This window comes from Myxocyprinus asiaticus, chromosome 26 (genome assembly GCF_019703515.2).
Source record: "Myxocyprinus asiaticus isolate MX2 ecotype Aquarium Trade chromosome 26, UBuf_Myxa_2, whole genome shotgun sequence".
NCBI classification, from domain to species: Eukaryota; Metazoa; Chordata; class Actinopteri; order Cypriniformes; family Catostomidae; genus Myxocyprinus; species Myxocyprinus asiaticus.
Window position 1 is genome coordinate 45,235,003 of NC_059369.1, and position 25,366 is coordinate 45,260,368.

Genomic DNA, 25,366 nt, shown 5'->3' on the forward strand with positions numbered 1-25,366 from the left:
GTCATTCGTCATTCGATTACGTCATGTCCGTAAGCTCAGAAAGAAGGTCCAGCTGTGGCGCAACTCGCGTGAGTGTCGGAGAAGCGGGAAGCGAGTGCAACAGCTGTTCAGCAGCGGCGTGAAATCACTCTCCTCATGGATATTTTAAGTTGTTTACCTGCTGTAATGCATGGGTATGTTTTCTGGTAAGGTTGTTATGCTTTAATGAATCGAATGTGTACTGATCGTGATGTGTTTTTGTAAGTTTCTGTTACCTGTTTACTAATATTCATGACTTCTGAGTATTTTATAACATTGCTGCAGTTTTGGGATTGCCAAAGTGTGCGTCTCTAAGTATGTGTGCGCTGCTGTTTTCTTAGGCTTTTTTCACAGTCACAAAAATGCACAAGATGAAAGATTATTACTAGTGGTCGACCGATATATTGCAGATGCCGATTTGTTTCTTGAGGGTGCTGAAAATCGCCTGCTTGCATGTGAAGCGACTGAGAGTTATGGTTCTTTTTTAACGTACCATCTTGTTACTACAATAATAGACCGGTGTGCAACACAGTGTCATTTAAATGGTCCGATGCATTTGAGCTCATAATGTTAAAGTGCTCACCTGTTTCATTCTCCCTCTCTCTCCTCAACAGTTCCCTGTAACTTTTAACAGTCTTGTCTAATGATAAATTGCAAATATCAATAAAACTAATATCATATACCGTTTGCAAAAATGCGCATATATCGTTCAAATGGATGTAATAAACCAACCTCACAAAACTTGAGCAGATCCAGCATCCTGTGGAGCGCTCATTTATTTACCTCTAAAGCACATACTCTAACAGTCTCTCCTCAACAACAGTTCCCTGTAGTTTTTCTAATGATAAAAGGTAAATATCAGTACATCTTCTATTATATACTGTCTGCAAAAATGCAGATGTTTTGTTTAAAAAGATGTAATTCACAAACCTCACAAAAATACAGCGTTTTCTTCCCGTCGAGCGCTCATCTAATATCTTCCTCTAAAGTGCATATTCTATCAGCCAGAATCAAAAACTTCAGGATCAAAAGTTCCTCTGATTCACAAATCATGACAATCAGTCTGTGACAATCCAAGCAGGTGATCCAGGCCGTTTGAACTGTCAGGGATTGCCACTCATGTTGGATCCGCACGAGCGTGTGAGTGCAACTTCAAAGTAAAAGTGCTTCATGTGTGCGATAAGTAAATGTGATATTCACTATGCACTGTATGTACAATTGGTTTGATTCTGTATTTTTTGAGTAAATGTGATTGTTAATACGCATATGCCATCCATGGTTGCTGGACTACTGTGTGTACTGTTATTTCCTTCTTCCTAATTATAGTAACAATTTCTTCATGTGCAAATAAATTACTAAAATTTCATGACTAATCAGAAATCAGAAGAAACTGCTATCTACCATTTAAAATGCAATCTTTTATATAGATTATTTTTTACAAAGTTAAAGTTTAGTGTGAAATTGAGTAAATATAATGCTAAATAAGAGTTTATTAATTTTTAGCAATTTTATGTTTGTTATTTACTATATTCAATTATGTGATATATCGGCATTGTATCGGCCTGTCGGCCACCCTGCTCTCTGGATGTCAGCATTGGCAATTAAAAAACCCATATCGGTCGACCACTAATTATTATTATTATTATTATTATTATTATTATTATGTATTTATTTTTCGCCTGATGAAGACTTAATGGTCTAAACATTTCAAGCAAGTGTAAGCCTGTGTAAGTGTAAGTTCAAGCAAAAGTATTTTTGGAGCAATAAATCAGTGTATAGACACTTGCATTTTATTCCTTTAAATGACTGTTCCAGGCTCAATACAAGTTAAGCTCAATCGACAGCATTTGTGGCATAATGTTGATTACCACAAAAAATTATCTCAACTCGTCTGTCCTTTTCTTTAAAAAAAAAAAAAAAAAAAAAAAAGCAAAAATCAGGGGCCTGGGTAGCTCAGTGAGTATTGACGCTGACTAACACACCTGGAGTCGCAAGTTCGAATCCAGGGTGTGCTGAGTGACTCCAGCCAGGTCTCCTAAGCAACCAATTGGCCTGGTTGCTAGGGAGTGTAGAGTCACATGGGGTAATCTCCTTGTGGTTGCTATAACATGGTTCACTCTTGGTGGGGCGTGTGGTGAGTTGTCCGTGTAAAGTTACAGCTGATTTTACAACTTCATTGCCGTGACAATGTGACAACAAACCCTAAAACGACTGTAAAAATGACAATTTAAACAACGTAACAGCTCAAATAATACACAAGATTTAACAGGATTAAATGCAAGTGCTTTTATAAAATTATAAGCTTTACATTTCTGTGTTTAAACCCTCCAAAAAATTTACCCCATTCATTTTCATTGTAAGTGCCTCACTGTAACATCCATTTTTGCTTGAAAATGAGGAACGAGTCAAAATTAATTTTTGTGGTAATCAACATTATGCCACAAATGTTGTCGATTGAGCTTAACTTGTTTTGGACCCCGAACATTCCTTTATACAGATCCCCATGAATGTATGCTCATCTCACGCTGTTTTTAATTTAAGAAAATGGGTGGATAGATATTGCTGAACACGCTAAGGAAGGCCAAGTAGCTGAAACGTCTGTGTTTGTTCCCCCATGTGAATTAAAAAAGAAGCAACAAAAAGCTTGGAGTGCAGATCATTGTTTTAATGTTTTGAACTTCATTATAATACTTTCCTATTCAATATAACACCTTTAAACAGTATATTGCATTGAAGCACATAACCAACACTTAATTACATGTCACATCACGCATTTTCATGTTATAATGCATTATATTTTATTTAACCATGGATATGAAATTATTCTAATGTTTTATAACTATGGTTACAAGTATTTATGAAAAAATATATTAAAATCTTTAATCAAAATAATTACACATTGTGCCGATTAATCAAATTAATTGCATATCAGTATTTTCTGAGAAAGGCATCCAGATAAAAATAATTTTATATATAATGATTCAAGTAACAATAAAAATGATATAGCTGCAAGCAACAGTGATGGGCCCAAGCACCATGGGTCCATTTCCACCCGGTGGCTTTCGGAAAACAATGCAAGGTGGACACGTGCATTTGGCATTTGACATTATTCTAAACCATTTAGAAGTAATTTGGGTAAATATAAGAGGACTATTTTAAAGTCTGTTGTTAGAGCCACACTTCCTGCTGCCATGTGGTGGTGCTATGACGTGACCCAAAATAGTCACATCGATGTGATTAGCCCCAAGACTAAACATGCATCTCAATTTTGATCTAAATCACACATTGCACACAGAACATATGAGATATTTCCTGTTTCCCATTTTTCACCATTTATTTAATGCCTCACCATGGCAACACGGTTCAATATATCAAAAATCTGTTCACAGTTTAGCATCTACAATGTCTTGGCATGATGTTGCACAAATTTGTTGCCAGTCACATGAATCCCCTAGGAGGAATATTTAAAAGTTCAGAGCTTGCAATTTTCAGAAAATCCAAAATGGCCAACTTCCTGTTGGGTGGAGCCAGGTTTGGGGGGTAACGGAATACATGTAACGGGATTACATAATTAAATACAAAATATTAGTAACTGTATTTCACTACAATTACAATTAAAATAATTGGTAATTAGAATAGTTACATTCAAAAAGTATTTTGATTACTGAAGAGATTACTTTGCATTTTATTGTCATTTGTTTCATTTAATATTTAGTCCTTTCAGATGGAAAACATTTATACATATAAATGATGCGATCCAAAGTGCATTTGAACAGCGGTGAAACACTTTCTTATGATGTGTTACAGTCATATGAGCAGACAGAGAAGTACGTTTGAAGTAAGTTTGGAGCAGAAGAAACAGAAATAAACCTTGTGTAAATTGTCAGCTTTATGCTAAGATAAAATGCTATTTCTAGACATTTTACATGCACATGTTACCAGGCACGACCATATATATATATATATATATATATATATATATATATATATATATATATATATATATATATATAATATAAATAATTTTTTTTTTTTTTTTTTTTTTTTTTAAGAAATTTCATGTTGGATCATAATTTCTTTTTTTCTAGTAAGACCTTTGATATTATTGCAAAAATCATATTCTTGATAATAATTTTTGTATTGTTTTCCTGTAGAAACATCTAAAAATCCTTAAAATTAGATCAGTTTGATTTATCTTGTTTTAGAAACAACACTGCATAAGAAATTTAGGTTTTTCAGAGAATGTATTTTTAACATGTGTATTTTGTCTTACTGAACTGGCAGAGTTTTTATAGTCAAAACAAGTGAAAAAGTCGAAGAAGTAATCCAAAGTATTTCGAATACGTTACTGACCTTGAGTAATCTAACGGAACATGTTACAAATTACATTTTACAGCATGTATTCTGTCATCTGTAGTGGAATACATTTCAAAAGTAACCCTCCCAACCCTGGGCGGAGCTAATGACTATAATTATGAAACTTATCCGGCTTGATGAGAACTATATATGTACCAAGTTTGGTGACTATAGGTAAAAATGGGGGTGCTACAGAGACCGTCTTACATGCCCATTTTGAAGGGGGTGCTACAGAGCCCCCCCCCCACCCAGCATGCCCCCCCCCCTGCAACTTTGCCCAGCCCTATTGGCTGACAACTCTGATGTGTGCGCAAAACTTCAAGAGTTTTCACGCATGCTAAGTACCCCAAAAGTACCGAAAACCTTGAAAAGAATAATAATAAATATAGCTGCAAGCAGCGATGATAGGCCCAAGCACTACGGCGCCATCGTCACCTGGTGGCTCTAGGAAAACAAAGCATGGTGAGTGCATGCATTTGAGAGGGTAAATATAAGAGGACTCTTTCAAAGTCACACAAAGTGTCACACTTCCTTTTGCCAGTTGGTGGTGCTAAGACCATGACGCACAATAGCCACATCCATACGATCAGCCCCATGAACAAACAGACAGCTCAAATATGATTGAAATCAAACAATGCATGCAGAAAATATGGGACACTTAATTTTCCCCACTTTTTCCATTCATTTATTGCCTCGCCATGGCAACACTGTTCGATATGTAAAAAAATCCATTCGCAGTTTAGCGTCTTCAATATCTTGGCATATGGTTGCCTAAATTTGGTGACAGTCACATAAATTCCCTAGGAGTATTTAAAAGTTCAGGGCCTGCCATTTATAAAAAATGCATATTCAATCCAAAATGGATGACTTCCTGTTGGGTGGAGCTAATGACAGTAAGTTTGAAAGTTGTCCGGCTTGATGAGAACAATATATGTAGCAAGTTTGGAGATCGTAGAATAAACTGACCCCACCAGTTTTGTCAAACGGTGGCACTACAGAACTCCCCAGCCACGCCCATATGTTAACTTTTACCCAGGCCTAATGGCCGACAACTCTGATGTGTGTGCAAAATATAATGAAAATTCAAGCATGCCAAGTACCTCAAAAACATGAAAAAGAATAGTGATTCGCTCAAATAAATCGGATTTCCCAACAATACATATAAGTTAATTGGCGAATCGTTTAATTTAAACAGTTAATTTAATTCACTAATATCAATTGAACATTATCAATTGGGATGTAAGGTGAGGGGGGTGTTTGGGGTACGTGGCAGTGTCCTCTTATGCATCAACCCCCCCCACCACCCCAGCAGGTGGTGCCCTGGGTGGCTGCCTAGTTTGCCTATACCTAGAAATGGCCCTGATGCTACTAAACAATGTAGTGAAGTTGAAGCCACTCATCAACTGCAGCTGACTGTGGATGAGTCGTTTGGAGCTCGGTTGCGTCACTATTTTCTAAAACGTGCAATTCAAGGCACCTGTTAGTGGGTCTGTTAACCTGGCACATAATGCAAATGACATTTATTACATGGATGGCACATGTAGCTGCCTCCATTACTGTTACTGAGTTCTATCATAAAGACGTTATCTTGTATGTGGAATTTCCATCAAATTTTTTTGACCCTTGAGGTATGCGTATAGATTGCATTTGTATGTTTAATGTATGTGTTTGTGTTTGCAGGATAAAAGAGTGGGTAGATCAACTGCAGCAGGAGCTGGTGTCTCTAGCTGACTCAGCCAGTGCTGGAAACCATCTGAGACAGGTCAGAGGTCAAATGACCTTCATGCCTACTGATGTTTGTGTGTATTCATGTGCATTTAACAAAAATCATCAGAGAGAATTATGTATCCATGAATTACGTAGCCTGCTTTATTCTCAAAATAATAATTACTGTTTAGTAATTGAGAGTCTCTAACGAGTGTCTTCTCTGTTATGATAGATCTTTATGGATAATCAGAATTATTTCACTGTGGAAACAAACAATGCAGCACAGCTTGTGGAAACAGCGGCGCGGAATATAGAGAATTTTTTGAAGAAGCGAGCCACAGCTCTAGAGGTAGGACCATCCTGTTTTATTCATGACTGTATTTCACACATAAACAAATAAAAAAAAAGATTGATGGAATATCTATCTGTCTGTCTGTCGTTCTATCTCTCTGTTTGTTTGTGTGTCAATGTATGTATTTATCTGTCTGTCGTTCTATCTATCTACCTACAGTATCTGTGTGTCTGTCTGTCCGACATTCTGTCTGTCTGTCTGTGTGTTTGTATGTCTGTCTGTTGATCTATATGTCTGTTTGTCTATATCTATCTGTCTATCTGTTCTATCTATCAACCTACAGTATCTGTGTGACTGTCTGCCATTCTGCTTGTCTGTCTGTCTGTCTGTGTGTTTGTATGTCTGTCTGTTGATCTATCTGTCTGTTTGTCTTTATCAATCTGTCTAACTGTTCTATCTATCAACCTACAGTATCTGTGTGTCTGTCTGTCTGCCATTCTGCTTGTCTATCTACCTGTCTGTCTGTCTGTCTGTCTGCGTGTATGTCTTCCTGTCTGTGTGTTTGTATGTCTGTCTGTCTATCTATCTGTTGATCCATTTGTCTGTTTGTCTGTATCTGTCTGTCTGTCTGTCTGTCAATTGATAGTTAGTTTGTTAGTTCCATCTGTCTGTCTGTTGATGTATCTGTTGATCTGTCTGTCTGTCTGTCTGTCTGTCCTTAATTTGCAAATCATTATATAATCAAGAGTCAGAGGGTGCAAGCATATTTATTGTTTATTTGGACTTTACCAGATGCCTCACAGACAGCAAAATAAAAGTACATCTACAGTACCCTCTTGGGGTGCTCATACTGACCTGCATTTGATCTATGCAGCAATGATTATGTGTGGATTTTTGTTTGTGTGTGCCTGCCAGCTGGCATAGCCTTTGTATGGCACAGTCACGGATAGATGGATAGATGCCAGCGGGTTATAATTGATTTTAGTCTTTGAAAGTTTCTGGATGTCTGAGTCCACTGCAGATGTTTTGGGCTTTCCCCTGTTCACTGATGCCAGCCTGCAGACCTGCATAACTATTTGCATTTTTAATTCAATGAGTCAAGGAAGAGATGTTACAAATCACAGCTGATTTTACTTCCAGTTAATTAATGACACTTATACGGAGCACCTTAGAGGATAGGGAGGAAATTTATTTTATGAAATAGTTTTGAGTTCCCTCATAATACTTTTATCCATCCCTTCGAAAATTCACCATTGCTTTACTGCAGTAACCATAGTTGAATTATGGTATTTGTAGTAAAACCATTGATACCACTTTGTCACCACAAAATGTACAAAGGATTTACTACAGTAGCCATATTTTAACCATTTTCATGGTAAAAATGTAGTAAAAGGTGAATTCAGGAAAAATCTAAACTACTGTATGTTATATAAAAATCATAATTCTTTTTTTATACAGTTTTACTGTAGTAACACCATGGTTAATTTGTGTTACATGTACCATGGTTCTTAACATAAAAATTATTACATAGTAACAGCAGGTTTAATAAGGTAAAACCATTTTTTTTTTTTTTATTGTTATAAGGACATGTTTTTGGGTGTAAACCATAGTTTTCAGCACCATAATTTTACCCCAAATTAACCATGGTGTTACTCAGGGGTGGAATTCACAAGGTAACAAGTAATACAATATTATATCTCTCACTCTTCCTAAGATGGCGCCGCGGATGTCTGCCTTGGTATGGAGCTCTCCAGATCTTTTGCTGTTTTTGTTTGTTCGTCCTGTGTTTAGTCATTTATTTCCGATCAGTTTTACCAGAGACGAGCTGCTGAATATTCGGCAGCACCCGCCAGACAATCTTTTACCAGTTTTTGATTATTCAGACATTCTGTTGGACATTTTAGTTGGAGGAGCAGCTGTGCTGTAACAAGCGCATTAAAAAACACAAACATGGAAAGCAAACTGGCTGAGTGGAGCCATTCCGGACAGCGCATTACATCTACCGGGCTTCCAACTGTTCAGAGCGGATCGCACTACGGAGTTAACGGGGAAAACGAGAGGCAGTGGAACATGCTTTTACATCAACGATGCTGAAGAAGATGTGCTTTCCTAATTTAGAGGCACTCTTCATAAACTGTAAGCCTTTCTACTCACCATGGGAGTTTTCCTCATATATTCTTGTGAGTGTTTATATTCCTCTACACGCGTGTGTGAGCACAGCGCTGCAACAGCTGGCTGATCACATCACAGACATGGAACAACAACACCCGGTCTCAATTATTATTATTCTTGGAGATTTTAACAATCTCACACTTGAACTGCCCAAATATAGACCACATATTACATGCCCCACCAGAGACAGAAATACACTGGATCATTGCTACACAACAAAGGATGCAGGTCGCTCTGTCCCTCGAGCAGCTTTGGGACTTTGACTGCACTGATTGGAGTGTTTTTGAGGCTGCAGCCACAGACCTGGCAGCCACAGACCTGGACGAGTTCACAGATACTGTGACATCATATATCAGTTTCTGTGAGGATATATGTATTCCTATTAGGACTTATTTAACATACAACAATGACAAACCATAATTTACAGCAAAACTCAGGCAGCTTTGTCAGGCCAAAGAGGATGCTTACAGAAGTGGGGATAAAATCTTGTTCAGTCAAGCCAAAAACACAGTTTTCAGCTAACGACCCTGCATCAGTTTGGAGAGGTCTGAAATACTTTACCAACTACAAGACACCATCCCCCAATACTGTAGGGAATCAACAACTGGCTGATGACCTGAATGTGTTTTACTGAAGATTTGAAAAACCCAGTCTCACACCCCACACCCATTCTGACCTTCACAGCACACAGACATTTCCACCTCCTGCAACCACCCTTCTCCCCTCTCCTGCTACTCAACCTGCACTTAAGATCTGTGAAGTGGATGTGTGCTGGGTCTTCTGGAAACAGAAGACAAGAAATGCACATTGCCCAGACGGTGTTTCACCCACTTGTCTAAAATCCTGTGCTGACCAGCTGGCCCCATCTTCACACAGATCAACACATCAGTGGAGCAGTGTGAAGTTCCCTGCTGCTTCAAATGCTCCACAATCATCCCCATCCCAAAGAAACCCAAAATCACAGGACTTGATGACTACAGACCTGTTGCTCTGACACCTGTGGTCATGAAGTCATTTGAGAGACTGGTGTTGGCCCACCCGAAGGACATCACTGAACACTTTCTGGATCCCCTACAGTTTGCCTATCGAGCAAACAGGTCTGTGGATGATGCAGTCAATATGGGACTACATTACATACTTCAACATCTAGACAGACCAGGGACTTATGCAAGGGTACTATTTGTTGACTTCAGTTTGACTTTTTAACACTGCTCTCCTATTGACTAAATTAACCCAGCTCTCTGTTCCTGCCTCTATCTGTCAGTGGATTTCCAGCTTTCTGACGGACAGGCAGAAGCTAGTGAGAATGGGGAAATTCACCTCCAGCACATGTACAATCAGCACTGGTGCCCCCCAGAGATGTGTGCTCTCCCCACTACTCTTCTCCTTGTACACAAATGACTGCACCACCAAGGACCCCTCTGTCAAGCTCCTGAAGTTTGCAGACGACACTACAGTCATCGGCCTCATCCAAAATGACGATGAGTCTGCATACAGAAGGGAAGTTGAACAGCTGGCCGTCTGGTGCAGTCAAAATAACCTGGAGCTGAACACGCTCAAAACAGTGGAGATTATAGTGGACTTTAAGGGTGAGGAACACCCCAACACTGAACTCCCTCACCATTCTGAAGAGCACTGTGGCAGCAGTGGAGTCATTCAGGTTCCTGGGCACTACCATCTCACAGGACCTGAAGTGGGAGACCCACATTGACTCCATTGTGAAAAAGGCCCAGCAGAGGTTGTACTTCCTTCGCCAGTTGAGGAAGTTCAACCTGCCACAGGCGCTGCTGATATAGTTATACTCAGCAGTCATTGAGTCTGTCCTCTGCACTTCTACAAGTGTCTGGTTTGGTTCAGCTACCAAGTCAGACATCAGAAGACTTCAAAGGATAGTTCGAACTGCTGAGAGGATTATTGGTGCTCCCCTACCCACCCTGCTAGAACTGTACACATCCAGATTGACGAAAAGGGCTGGTAAAATCACTCTTGACCCCATTCACCCGGCACACTTCCTTTTCAAACTGTAGCCATCTGGCTGGCGCTACAGAGCACTGAGCACCAGAACAAATTGTATTATACATGGTTAATGATGCATATACAAACCTTATACCATTACCCAGTAATGATCATACTTGCAGTTTCCATGACCTCATATTAACTGAGACACTGGTTTATTTGTACTTCTAGAACAAAGTTAAAAGGCGATCAAAATAAGGCGATAAATTGGCGACATCACAGCATCTAAAATACACATAGTCCCTTACATTGTACATTTTAACCTTACATCATGTTGAGAAAACAAAAAGCTACTGGACATGTTATTTTTCATCTATTGAACTATACAGTATAGTGCTTATTTTTTTAGTGCTTTCTATAAAAAATAAAATAAAAAATAAATCTGCTCATCACGTTTGCAGTGGTTCCATGGATGTTTTAAAGTTATGACAATTTTCACACGTGGGGGCCCATTTTCATGGGCCGGCCCTGATTGTTGTTATAATTGTTTAATATAATAATAATAATAATAATAATAATAATAATAATGATAGTTATATTACACTTTAAACCTTCTGGCTTTAATTTTTGCGAAAGACTGCAGGAAGAACTTTAACTTTCTGTCAGTAGGCTAGTTCACAGTGTTTTTAAAATGGTCAAATGCTCCTCAATTGCATGTTTTAAGCGATCCGAACTATCAAGCTTATATATTGTGAATCACAAGCTGTGTGTGTGCAGTGTGTGTGTGTGTGTGTGTGTGTGTGTTTATGTGTGAGTCAACAACAGAGCGGCACTCACTGACTAAAGCATGCTGTGCATGCAGACTGTATTTACCTTTTAAACACATCCTTTTGTGATGTATGGCTATTGTATGGCTTCAAGAGACTTTGAATAATGCACTAGTCATATGGGGTACTTTAATGGTGCTTTCATGCTTTAAGGTCATATTTGTAACATCTGAGCCTGCTGCTCCCCCTCCAGCCCGACAGAAGGAGCCCTCACCTGAATTCTAGAACTGTTGACGTCACTGATTTACTCATTGCAATCACCTGGTTCTTTGATCCTGTTTTGATGTATTTAGATAGGCTAGTTCATTTACTCCTTGTGAAGTCTTGTTATCTAGCCATTTCTTGTGTACTGTGTCATGGTTCGGATTTTTGCCTGTATTCACGACAAATGCATTTGTCTTTATGCCTTTTGGATTCATTTATCTGATTGGAGTGATTTCTGTGTTTGTGCCTTTGCCTGCTCTTCCATCATCTGTTGTAGACTTACTCTTTGCCTGTTTTGGTTGCTGATTGTACTGCTATCAATAAGCTGCAAATGGATCCTCAGCCTCCTGTGTCATCAGACATGTTACAATATTGTAGCTTGACTGTAATGACCATGACAAACAATAACACACAGTACCGGAGCACAGGAAAACACGCTAATGCGCAAATGACCAAAAGAGCGATCACTTCACTTCTGGGGATGTGGACTTTAATGTGCAACATAAAAAATGCTTTTTCTGGATTCTGAAAGAGAAAGGCAGATTTTGAATAGTCTCCACGTCCATGCTCTCTCTCAACAACATTTCCGTGTTGTGGGTGATGTCAAAGGAGTTCTGTTCTGTCTCCACAGTAAAGCATAGTAACTGTGCCATCTAAGGGACTGTTGTTGAAGTTGAACAATTTAATAATATCTATTTGAGGTGCATTAAAATCAATACAGTATCGTGAGGAAAAATATTGCAATCCTTTTTTAAATTTTTATTTGGAATGCCCAATTCCCACTACTTAGTGTGTACTCGTGATGGCGCGGTTACTCACCTCAATCCGGGTGGCGGAGGACAAGTCTCAGTTGCCTCCGTATCTGAGACCGTCAATCCGTGCATTTTATCACGTGACTCGCTGTGCATGACACCGCGGAGACTCACAGCATGTGGAGGCTCATGCTACTCTCTACGATCCACGCACAACTCACCACGCACCCCATTGAGAGCGAGAACCACTAATCACGACCACAAGGAGGTTATCCCATGTGACTCTACCCTCCCTAGCAACTGGGCCAATTTGGTTTCTTAGGATTCTAGCTGGATTCACTCAACATGCCCCAGATTCAAACTCGTGACTCCAGGGGTGATAGTCAGTGTCAATACTCGCTGAGCTACCCAGGCCCCCAAGTATTGCAATACTTTAACATCTAGACCCCCGCCCATCTCTAGAGTTACTATAGTAAAATTGTACTAACCAAGTTTTTTGGCAGAAAGATTAGGATTTGTATTACCATAGTTTTGGTTTTCCTGTATTTTTGCTATAGTTTTACTATCAATATCATGGTTAAAATATGGTGACTCTAGTAAAACCATGGTACATTTTGTGGTTTTAGTTTTACTACAAATACAATAGTTCATCTATGGTTACTATGGCAAAACCAGAGTTAATTTCCGCAAGGGATGGATAAAGATATTGTGAGGGAACACAATACTATTACAGAAAATAAATTGCCTCCCTGTCCTCTTAGGTCATCCGTGCATGTCTTGATATGGAAGTCGAGCACATACTATCATGGTGACAGTATTCCACATGGTATGCTCTGTTGGATATAGCTCATTTTGGAAGATGTAGTAGCTCATCCAGGTGTTTGTTGCATACAGAAAATTTGCATTCTGAATTCTGTGCACTGTATACATACCATATAGTGCATCAAAGGTAAGAGTAGTATGTTAGCTATTCTGAATATAGACAGAGACAGAGGGATGTTTGGACTGGTCTTTCTCTGCGTGTGTTTTCTAGTGACAGACAGACAGGCCCTTGGGAGTTTCCATGCTCTTTCACTCTCATCTGTCTCAATAACACACTCACTTGGGTTCTCCCCACCCCCAACAAACACAGAACATTTCACTTGAAAAGGTTCACTTTTTTTTTCTTTTTTTTTAGCTAAACCAGCTAAACACCAGCCTGGTCAGCCTGCAAGACTAGCTAGACCAGTTTAAACCAGCTAAGACCAGAAAACCAGATGGTTTAACAGCAGGGAGGAGTGTTTTTTTTTTTTTTTTTTACTTCTCAGAACTGGAGTGGTGGTTTCATCTGAAGTTTTATATATCAATGCCTCTTCTTGGAAATGCAACAAGGAAGCCATTTGCTAAGACACTAATGAGGAGTTATTTGCTATCCTGCTGCAATTGTGTGTAAAGGCTGTTTTTGTAAATGGTGTTGATTGCTGTTCTTCGTATTTTTAGAGTGTTTGCACAGCGAGTACTGTGTTTTAATATCCTTCTGCAATTCAGTGGTGCTTGCAGTGGCATCACAATTACTGCTGTTTATACTTCGGGTTAGTGATTTGAACATATTGGTCTAAAAGAATCAAGTCTTTATACATACATTTTTGCTAAATGATTTTTACATGTCTTGTTGTACGTAGCAGTTTCCTGGTGAGACGAACACTAACAATGACTTTAATTCACTTTCACAAAAATCGGCAGATTATCATTTCATAAACACTTACTTTTCTCCTGTTCCTCACATGATGCTATCTTATGACATTTAACCCTCCTGTTGTGTTTAAATTTGGGCGACAGGTTTTATGACCAAAAATGACATTGCACATTCATTTGTGCTATGGACACGAATGATACCTCAAATATGCAGCTTGTTGAGAAGATATGCACTGTAACTTTTATAAGACAATAGACTTTTGCCTGGCGGATGATGAAGGCGGCCAATAAAATCCCTTACATCCCATACAGTAGAAGCTCTTGATATTTTTTTATTTACTTTTTTATTTTCTGATTTCCAACATCATACTGAGTGTTTCATTGAGTCAAAGCTGGTAGTATTATTGCGTATAATTACACTTGAATATCATTCTCTATAACCGTCTCTCTGGCAGCGTTCCATGATTCTTCTGCTGCCTTGCAATCGCTTCCTGTAAAATGCAAATCTAGTTTTCCATGTTCCTTCCCCATTTGTGTTCAATGATTGATGAAATTTTTAAATGCAGATGTAGCCTGTCCTCGCTTCAGTCAGCTGACTAGATAAAGAACTGGTTTAGAATCCCTTTCTCTCTCTCTCTCTCTCTCTCTCTCTTTCTCTATCGCTCACGCTTTTGCTCTCCCTCTCTTCCTGTCTCTCTCTCTCTCTCTCTCTCTCTCTCACTCTCTCTCGCTCGCTCTCTATTTCTCTCTTTCCATTGCACCTTTGTCAAATTGCCTTCTCAGCCCTGGCTTCTGTGATCTTCTTTGATAATGCAGATGAAACACAGTGTGGCTTGTTTTCAAGCTCGACAGGCGAGGTCTGATGTTTGTGCATCACATGTGGTCCACAGCTCTGTCACCTCAGTTTTCCCCCCCCCCCCCCCAGGTCAACAGCCCCTAGAGGTTTCAGTGCAACACTTTAGCACAACCTTTCTGTTGGTTTTCTGTTATGCTTGTAAAATATTTTTAAATGTGGTGCTTTACCAATAAGATCATACCCTGCTTTGTTTTCCTGCATGGTGCACAATGGGGTAGAGATCTTTGTTGTTAAATGAGCATCTGCACTCAAGGGACTTGTCATTTTGACATGCTTTTGTGCATGTTTGATCCATCTGAAGGTGAAGTTGTGGATGTGTACATGGCATACATGTGCGCACACACACGCATAATATCAGGGTTGTTACAATACTGCTCAATCGACAGCATTTGTGGCATAATGTTGATTAACGCAAAACTTAATTTTGACTCGTCCCTCCTTTTCTTTAAAAAAGCAAAAATCGAGGTTATAGTGAGACACAAGTAATCTGCTCTCCTAAGTTGCAGTAAACATTGTATTTGCTGTGCTCTTAGGTAATGAAATGTTTATCTGTTTTCATTATTATTAGTGTATATATGTTGCATTTACGTGTATGTATAGACTATGGTACCAGTGCTGCAAATCCAGTTTCCCCAAGTGGGACAATAAAACACAACTGTACTGAACTTACAGTGGAAGTCAATGGGACCAATCCGTAAACTTTAAAATACTCACTGTTTCAAAAGTATAGACAAAGACGTAAACAATATGTTTGTTAACATGATTTTAGTGTGATAAAATTGCTTACTAGCTTATTCTGTGTAAAGTTATATCCAATTTTACCACTTCGTTGTCATGACAACATAACGCCATAAACCCTAAACCCCTAAAACGAACAAACAAAATTATGATTTAAACAACTTTACAGCTCAAAATAATACAGAAGAATTAATTGAAGTGCTTTTATAAACTTGACATGTCTGCCTTTTAAACCCTCCAAAAAGTGTCCCCATTGACTTCCATTGTAAGTGCCTCATTGTAACCTCCATTTTTTCTTTTAAAGAAAAGGAAGGATGAGTCGAAATATATATATTTTGTAGTCAATATCATGTCTCAAGTGCTGTTAAGCTTAACTTGTATTGAACCCAGAACGTTCCTTTCCGAGCACAAAGTAGATGTTGAGTGCAGAGTGTTAACCTCAGTCACTGTTCACTTTTAGTGCACCTTTTTTTTCCATACAAACTAAAACATTCTGCCTAATATCTCTTTTTGTGCTCCACAGAAGAAAGAAAGTCACACTGGTTTGGAACAACATGATTTTCATTTTAGGGGGGCTATCCCTTTATGTTTCCCAAGACAGGGATCAAAGGCTTTTATCCAGGTTTCAAATGTCATCGTGTTCATTTCAACAGCCCACCTTCATGTGTGTGTGCATGTGTGTGAAGTTTATCGATCCAGTGGCCTGCTTGTCTGAGACGAGTCTGATCTCGACCCTGCGTTTGATGCTGTCTGCTTCAGCATGTATTATTAAACCGTCCTCTCCTCCCCTTGATCAACAGCGTAGCTGAGATAACCAGCTTCCAGCCTGCCGCACTTATCCCGGGGCGTGATGATGCCCATCAGGTTGCACTCTTAAGTGGGCGTACAGCGCCGCAGGGCTGGTGGTGCCCGCTGGGCTTTATAAGGGTCCGCTCCACCTTTCCTTCAGCTCCAAAAATCCCATGACTTCAAATTATTTCGGATGCATCACCAAGACCAGACGTCACATCAATATGTTAGTGTTTGCTGCTCACGCCCACAGCCCAACTCTGGTGAAATGTTTCCTTCCTAATTAAAAGGCATTTCTTCCATCTGTGTGATGAACACAGATTTAATTGTATTTTTTTGCACAATTATCTCCTCTATACTGAGGAAGTCTAGACTAAGCAGCCAGTGACATGTTTACTGCCTAATTAACAGGCATTTCTTGCATCAAAGATGTACAGATTTTCACAATTCTGTCCATGTTTTCTTGTTTCGAGGACCCAAAGGAGACTCTGTTGAACAACATACTGAGACGGAGAATTTCTGCATATGCAGCGGATATATTTGTCAGTATGGCTTCTAGGGATTGCATTTGTGTTACGTTCATTTTGTCAGACAGAGGAAATTGTAACGTTAAAGTAATTGTTATCTACAGAAAATCATGGTGAATAATTCACCCCCTTCATGTTCCTGTTAATAATAGATGTGATGCGCTTGTTTGAGAATAACTATCATTGTTCTACCAGGTGAAATTGCTTTGTGTGAAAGAGACGGATAGCTACAATCACCCAGTGTTTATCTTGCTAATGTTTAATGAAATGTCTCTGAAGTTTGGTGTCGTCTCTGGATTTAGTAGAGAAGAAAATGCAGAAGTTTCTGCTTCACTTTGTAGGAGATGGTTTAAGCTGTCCTTGCTGCTAGCCAAGCTATAAAGTGCCATCAAACCCAGTCTGGGAGACCAGTGAAGACCAGCAAACCATCTAAAGCTGGTCTACGCTGTTTATTCAACAAGACTATTAGGGGGTATGAGTGTTTATGATGTAAGAATTACTGATAGTGACCAATAATAATGTCTGCTTGCTCCGCCTTGTCAATGAATACTGAACATTTTGTTTACATATTTTTTTTATTTTTATTTCGAATAAATATTGTTTAAAACAAGTGTTAATTTAATTTCCAAAATTTTTATGCATTTTTATATCGCATTTATTACTATTGAATTTTATAATGCATGTATCAGTATTAAATCAACAATTGGCCTCCTTGCTCTTTAGATATTCGAATCGCCATCAGCCGGTTAAAAACCCATATTCGTTCACCACTTGTAAAAATTTGTGATAGATGGATATATTAGCCAGGCCGGTTAACCGGTCATTATTTTGATATTTTTACATTTTTGGCATTGTCAAATAGAGCACAACAGTGCACAAAACAGTTCGAATCCAGGGCGTGCTGAGTGACTCCAATCAGGCTTCCTTAGCAACCAATTGGCCCGGTTGCTAGGGTGGGTAGAGTCACGTTGGGTTAACCTCCTCGTGGTCGCTATAATGTGGTTCTCGCTCTCGGTGGGGCGTGTGGTGAGTTGTGCATGGATGCCGTGGAGAATAGTGTGGGCCTCCACACGCACTATGTCTCCATGGTAACGCGCTCAACAAGCCACGTGATAAGATGCGCGTATTGACGGTCTCAGACACAGAGGCAACTGAGATTCGTCCTCCGCCACCCGGATTGAGGCGAGTCACTATGCCACCACGAGGACTTAGAGCACATTGGGAATTGGGCATGCCAAATTGGGGAGAAAAATCCCCCCCCAAAAAACAGTGCATAAAACATATTGGGCCCTGTTTTAAGAGTGCTGGCGTTAAGCTCAGCACTATGCTATAAGTCATAAGCGCAAAGTCAGTAGGCATGTCCATGAAGTGTTGGTATTTTCATGCAATCATGCACTAAGTCTAGGCGCAAGTTGCTTTGGCAAAATTGCCCGTGCAACACACAAATGGGCTGAGGCAATTCAATTCTGCGGTTGTCTCCGGTTATTATTCCACCGTCTGCGTCCTATTATAGTTTTATATACAGCAGTTTTTTATAGTATTATAGTTCATTCCCTCACCAGCAATTATAAACAAACACAGCACATTCATAAGAAGTTGGTAGTGTAAATGGACTGTATGCAAGTAGAATTGAAAATTACATCATTTTGTGCATTAACTGCATCCTTGATGATTGTCGGGCATATTTCTATTACAGTCACATGCTGTTTTTATACGCATGGAAAATGTGATTCTCAGATTTTGAATGTGCGCTCTGTTAAATTATAGAGAATGTAAGTATTATTAATCATTTTCATCTACTGACACACAAATCATGGCTAGTATTAACAGTGATTGTATCTGCACGCACTTCACTTCTACTGGTCGATTTTGATGTAAAAAAAAATTATGCATTCAAACCGAAAAAATTAAACCAAAAACTTCTAACGAAATGAAAATATAATCTAAATAAGTGGTAAAAAAAAAATCAAAAACATTTTACCCTCTCCAACTTCTTCCACCGGCCCATTTTGCAGTGACTTAAAAATCACTCTATGACAACAGGTGGAAAAATACCAATACAAATAAGATCATAAATGCAATTAAATGTAAATTTAAACATAATATTAATAATTTAAAATAAACCCGATAGTTTAACACGAATATCTTAAACTTTTGTTTCATAGAAGGTGGCTACAATTTTGATCATCAGGGACGTAATTTGATGTTCCACTATATTTTCAGAGTTTGGACATGAACTTTATTTCCACCTGCTGCTGGAATCTCCAAACTGCAAATGCAGGAACTGAGTTTAAACTTTGCGCTGTGTTAAGACGTGGTGTCTAAATGTCTTAGCACAAAGACCTAATTCTCAGGAAAATAGCAAAATGCGCTTTGCACCACTTCATTACCATACACAGTTTGTGCAAATACACCTACAATGGCGCAAACACTGCCACCCATGCCAACTTGCGCTTTGCGTTTGCACGGAAATTAGAATGAGTGATTAGAATCAGCGCTCTCGCCAAAATTGGAAAAGACATAACGCTTTGCGCGCTCATGGAAGAGCCTGTGATATATATACAGTATATACGTATTGTAATATCATACATATATTCATATTTATTGGCAAAGGAAAGGGAGTTGTCATTGCCAAACTCTCAAACATTTGCTATCACTGAATTGCATAATATGCATACAGTACATATCAGCCCATGCCACCCTGCTCTTGAGAGATTAGTATCAGTGTTAGCTGTTGAAAAACCCACATCAGTAATCTTTGTTGGATGTGAGGACCGATGCACCTGTTCTTTGCACCGATGCGGGTTTGTGGTCTCAGAACAAATATATCCTCCCTGTTTCTTTACTCTTTTAATCAAAAATATTTGTTTGGGTTTGAGTTTGTTGTGCATTTGTATGCCAACTGTGGATTCACAATGACATGGCCTTTGTCCTCCAGCTGTTGTGTTTGTGTTTATGAAGTCTGGGTTTGTTATTTCTGTTTGTTAATGGGCGCTGGGGTTTGCATGCTCTCACAAACTGAATTATTAATGCTTTGAGTTTATTGTGTATTTGTGGGAGTATGGCTGTTCGTAAGAGCTCAGTCAAAGGTAATTAAGAGCTAAATAATTTGTTAAATCACCTTTGTGTGTGTGTTTTTGTGAGGTGAGTGTGTGTGTGTGCGTGTGTGTGTGTGTGTGTGTGTGTGTGAGAGAGAGAGAGAGAGAGAGTGTGAGTGAGAGTGTGTGTGTGAGAGAGTGAGTTTGAGTGTGTGTGTGTGTGTGAGTGTGTGTGTGTGTGTGTGTGTGTGTGTGTGTGTGTGTGTGTGTGAAAGTGTGTGAGAGAGTGAGAGTGTGAGTGTGTGTGTGAGAGAGTGAGTGTGTGAATGTGAGAGTGTGAGTGTGTGTGTGTGTGTGTGTGTGTGAGAGAGTGTGTGAGTGAGAAAGTGAGAGAGAGTGTGTGTGTGTGTGAGAGAGTGAGTGTGAATGTGAGAGTGTGAGTGTGTGTGTGTGTGTGTGTGTGTGACAGAGAGAGAGAGAGAGAGAGAGAGTGTGTGTGTGTGAGTGAGAGAGAGAGTGTGTAGTGAGAGAGAGAGTGTGTGAGTGAGAGAGAGAGAGTGTGTGAGTGTGTGAGTGTGTGTGTGAGAGTGTGTGTGAGTGTGTGAAAGGGAGAGTAATTAGTCATTTAGGGTTGGCTTTGGGCACAGCAATTGTCTCTTTACAGTCTTTCTTCCATCTTCACTGTCTTTGTTTGACACTTGAAATGATTTCTACACCTCATACGGCCTGTTCCCTGCTATGTCAGATCATTAAGAACAGCTAAAGTATGATCCTTCAACTCAAATTGGGATTCATCACATCCAGGCGAGATATGTCCTCATGTACAGACAAATGGCATTAAGGCAAACCATAAGGACAATTATATTGCTCAGAGGTTGCTCTTTCATAGCTCAGGAGACATAAATCCCTCCAGACTGGTCTCATGAACATTACGTGATGGCAAAAATTTTTCAGAATGAAATTATGTTCCTTATTGCACGTTTGGCTGCAATTTCCCTGTGAAATGTCCAGTGGGGGGCGCCAAAAGCGAGTGAAATGGTGTCATAATCAGACAAATTCTGTAGGGTGAATATTAAATGGAAGTTTTAATGAGTAAAACATACCTCCCTTACCTAAAACTTTAACCTAAAGCTAACCAATAGTGATCTTAAATCATATGAGAGGTAAACAGAATGCTGTAGCTGAGTCCGTAATACAAGAGCTAAAATGATGCATTATAGTAAAAGTGTGTTAGTTTAGAAAAAAAAAATATTTTATAAAGTCATAAGCAGCCGTTGTACTCATGGTTTGTGTGAAAATGAATAAATCACACAGTTGTTGAAGCTCCTCTAGTGTTCATTTCACCAGGAAACTGCAGTGAAATGTCAAAATTTAGATTGCAAAAAGATCCATCTTGGGACCTTTTAAATAAAAGTTCTATTACTGTACACCTTGAATACATGTGAGTGTACACATCTTTATCAGTTTCTAGTTTCGCACTCATCTGTCAGAACGTGATATCTGTTATGTAAGGTAAAGTCTATTAGCCGCCACTTGTCTAGTTTCATCAGCTCTATTTTCAGTGGTGTTAGATACAGGAGTCATAACGTGTCTCAGTTTATTGCCGTTTCATCTCGTTATGTGTGAGCGTTTCTGTGCGTATGTGTGCGGGACATCAGATTGCATCCACGTATGTGTTCGTGTGTCTCGTAATGAGTGTGGTTGAGTACAGAATCTGCGTGTGTGGAGCAGATGCTGCGTTTCAGCCTCCTGTGAATATCCTCACATCAAACGGAGCGGCCCAGAGGAACTTTACACACACATAATGTAACTTCAGAGCTGCATAACAGTGTGTTTCAGAACACAGGCCAACACAGAACATAACCGTATGAGTACTTTAACACTAGAGCACTGTAAAAATGTAAAGATATTTAGGGTTCCTCGGATGCCACACCTGAGGATACCTCTGGAGGGACACCCTTTCAATTCTCTGAGAAACTTACTCTTAGTTCCTACAAGAACTCTAAAGACTGCCAGCGGTTTTTTCAGTAACTCCATCATATGTATACGAGTATATAAATAGGATATTTGAGATTTATGAATGATCTTCCGAGGGTTTCACTGATGTGGCATGTGAGGAAACTCAAATGAGTACTCCTCGAGTATCTTTTCACAGTGACCTCCTTTACATGCACTTAAAGGGATAGTTCACCCAAAAATGACAATTCTCTCATTTACTCACCCTCATGATATCCCAGGTGTGATATACTTTCTTTCTTCAGCAGAACACATTTGAAGAAAAATAGAAGAATATCTCAGCTCAGTAGGTCCTTAAAATGCAAGTGGATGGTGACCAGACTTTTGAAGCTCCAAAAATCACAGACAGTCAGCATAAACATTATCCATACGACTCCAGCGGTTAAATGACTGTCTTCTAAAGCGATACGATCACTTTTGGTGCAAAAAAGATCAATATTTAAGCACCTTTTAACTATGAATCATCTCTTCCGGTCAGCTGCAGTATGCGCGTGTAGGATCTGAGTAGCCAGGCAGAAGGAAATTAAGAAGAATTAAGACAGAATTACACCAAGATGGCCTTAACTTCCAGGAAATTCCTCTAAGCATTAAGAAGCTAGAAATTTGGACTGGCGCCAAGGAGTCCTTCGCTACAGCATTGTAAGGTAAAATATTGCAATACTTTCAATTATATTTTTTCTCCACCTCTAATGGGAAGGTGATTTTTAGACTGTTTTCTGAGCATCTTTCCAGAACTGGATGAGCATAAAGTGCTGTGTTTACAGACTTTACCTTTAATTAAAAGTCTCCATTTGCTCTCTAATTGACCCTTTGCTAAGCTCCGCTCTCGCATGCTACTATGAGTGTGTGTCAACAAAGAGCAGCACTCATTCAAAGCTCACTGTGCATGCAGAATATACTGTATATTAACTTATTTAACGCATCTTTTGTGATGGAAAAAAAATAAGTATTGTATGGCTTCCTGAGACTTTGAACATAATACACGAGTCATATGGACAACTATAATGGTGCTTTTATGCTTCTTACACGCACACACACACACAAACTTGTTTTTATATCATTGTGGGGACTCTCCATAGACTTCCATGCATTTTATGGATTTTATACAGATTTGACGATAATTTCTATCCCCTAACCATAACCCTAACCCTCACAGAAACCTTTTTGCATTTTTACATTTTCAAAAAAACATAATTTAGTATGTTTAATAAGCTATTTCCCTCATGGCCACTGGCTGGGCCCCACAAGGTAGTATAAACATGTACACACATACACACACACACTCACACACACACTCGCACACTCACTCACACGCACACACACACACACTCACTCACTCACTCACTCACACACACACACACACACATGTTGGTGCAGCTATCATTATGAGGACTCTCCATAGACATAATGATTTTTATACTGTATGAACTATAGATTCTATCCCCTAACCCTAACCCTACCCCTAAACCTAACCCTCACAAAAAACTTCCTAATTTTTACATTTTCAATAAAACATCGTTTAGTATGATTTTTTTAAGCAATTTAAATTATGGTGACACTAGAAATGTCCTCATAAACCACATTTATAGCATAATACCCTTGTAATTACCAGTTTATAACCTAAAAAAGTCCTCATAAACCACTTAAACCTGCCCACACACACACTCGCGCGCGCACACACGAGTACACACGAGCGCACACACTCGCACACACACCCACACACATTCACGCACACACACTCATGCACACATACACACTCGCGCACACACACTCACGCACACACACTCGTGCACACACACACACACTCGCACACTCGTGCACACACACACACACACACTCGCAATCTCTCACACACACACACACACACACACACACTCACGCACACATACACACTCTCGCACACACTCACACACACACACTCGTGCACACACACACACACTTGCACACTCGTGCACACACACACACACACTCGCACACTCTCACACACCCACACACATTCACACACACACATGCACACACACACACTCGCGCACACACTCACACACACACACACACAGATCAAAGGCTGAGTTTGAGACAGTTGATTTTTTTTCCATTTATGAGAAAGTTTACGCTTAGGGGTGGGAGCAAAATTTGTATTCTGAGTCTTATGTTTGTACACAAAATTAATTATCACTGTTCATTCCTGTATTTATGTTTATTGCGGTTAGTTTTATTGAAATTGTTTATTAATTTATTCTATTGATTTATCCAATTGCTATGTTTGAAATAAATGATTGTTTTAACAAAAATCTTTTTTTGTTTGTTATTAATGATCTAAAATCATCAGGGAGACAATTAAAAACCTTTTGGTCTCAAGAATCACGATTTTTTGATTTATTTTATTTATATATTTGTCTCAAACACAACTAACAACCTAACCCTATGCAAATTAATAAATTATGAATATTGTTTTTTTGTTTGTTTTTCCATCACCATACTGGCTATTTCATTTCTGTTTCATTTCCAGGACATCTTCATCTGTGAATAGACACACACATCAGATCTTGAGTCATTTATGAAGCTTGCCGCTGCCCAGGAGAGTCGCACCAAACAGGATTTATGACAGATTGCTGTAACTCAATGGCGATGCTCAGCCAAAGTCTTCCATTAGAAAGCAATATACCTCCGGCCTTGCTTAGTTTATAGCCTGTGTCATTCTGCAGTCTGTCTGGGTCTTTGTCCTGGAATAATGGGCCAACTATGTTGTAAGGTTACAGCAGTGCATTCAGGTGATGGGTCATAGATGCGGGAATCAGGAGGGACATGACGACACGATATTGCAATGATATCTGTGTCGCGGTATGATAATATTACACTTCTTTATGTTATTTTACTTAATTGTTTCACCTACATCTTCATTGCATTTCAGTCTGTTGCACAGTGAAGTCTGCTTTACTCCAATGTAGAACCAAAGAAACAGAGTTTAGCATATAGGCACGTCATTATCAGATAAATAAAATACAATATTTCAAATCATTACATGAAAGCCGTCACTAGTCGAGGTGTGCGGAGGATCTGTATGAACATCCTTACAAAAGAAGCAAGCTATGGACTTGTATTAAAATGATATATGGGTGATAACACTGAAACTGTGATATATTCTACATTTTTTCATCTTCATTGGACTTCGTAATGTTGCGCGAGAAGGGCTGAACACCCTGCTTTGCTTACCGGTGAGCCATAGAAGCAACATATTGCATATGCAATATACATAGCTCTTTCTGAGTTTGCATTTTCAAATGCAAAAGTGTGTTCGGTCATCACACGCTCTTCCTCTGAGCTGTGCTCAATCCCTTTTATACGGAAAATATTGCTGTGAAAAATGTAGATTCTTGGCCTTATCATATGCTACAGCATTGTAAGGTAAAATATTGCATCTTACCAGAAGTGGATGAGCATAAA

At 39.2% G+C, this 25,366-nt stretch overlaps 1 protein-coding gene across 1 annotated transcript in view; it reads left to right on the forward strand.

Annotated features, from left to right (window-relative positions):
- LOC127417060 (voltage-dependent calcium channel subunit alpha-2/delta-1-like) overlaps window positions 1–25,366 on the forward strand; it is a 140,649-nt gene that overhangs the window by 8,502 nt on the left and 106,781 nt on the right. The window contains exons 2-3 of the mRNA XM_051656758.1: window positions 6,055–6,136; window positions 6,314–6,430. Of these exons, the coding sequence (XP_051512718.1) occupies window positions 6,055–6,136; window positions 6,314–6,430 (199 nt within the window). The remainder of the gene's footprint in view (window positions 1–6,054; window positions 6,137–6,313; window positions 6,431–25,366) is intronic.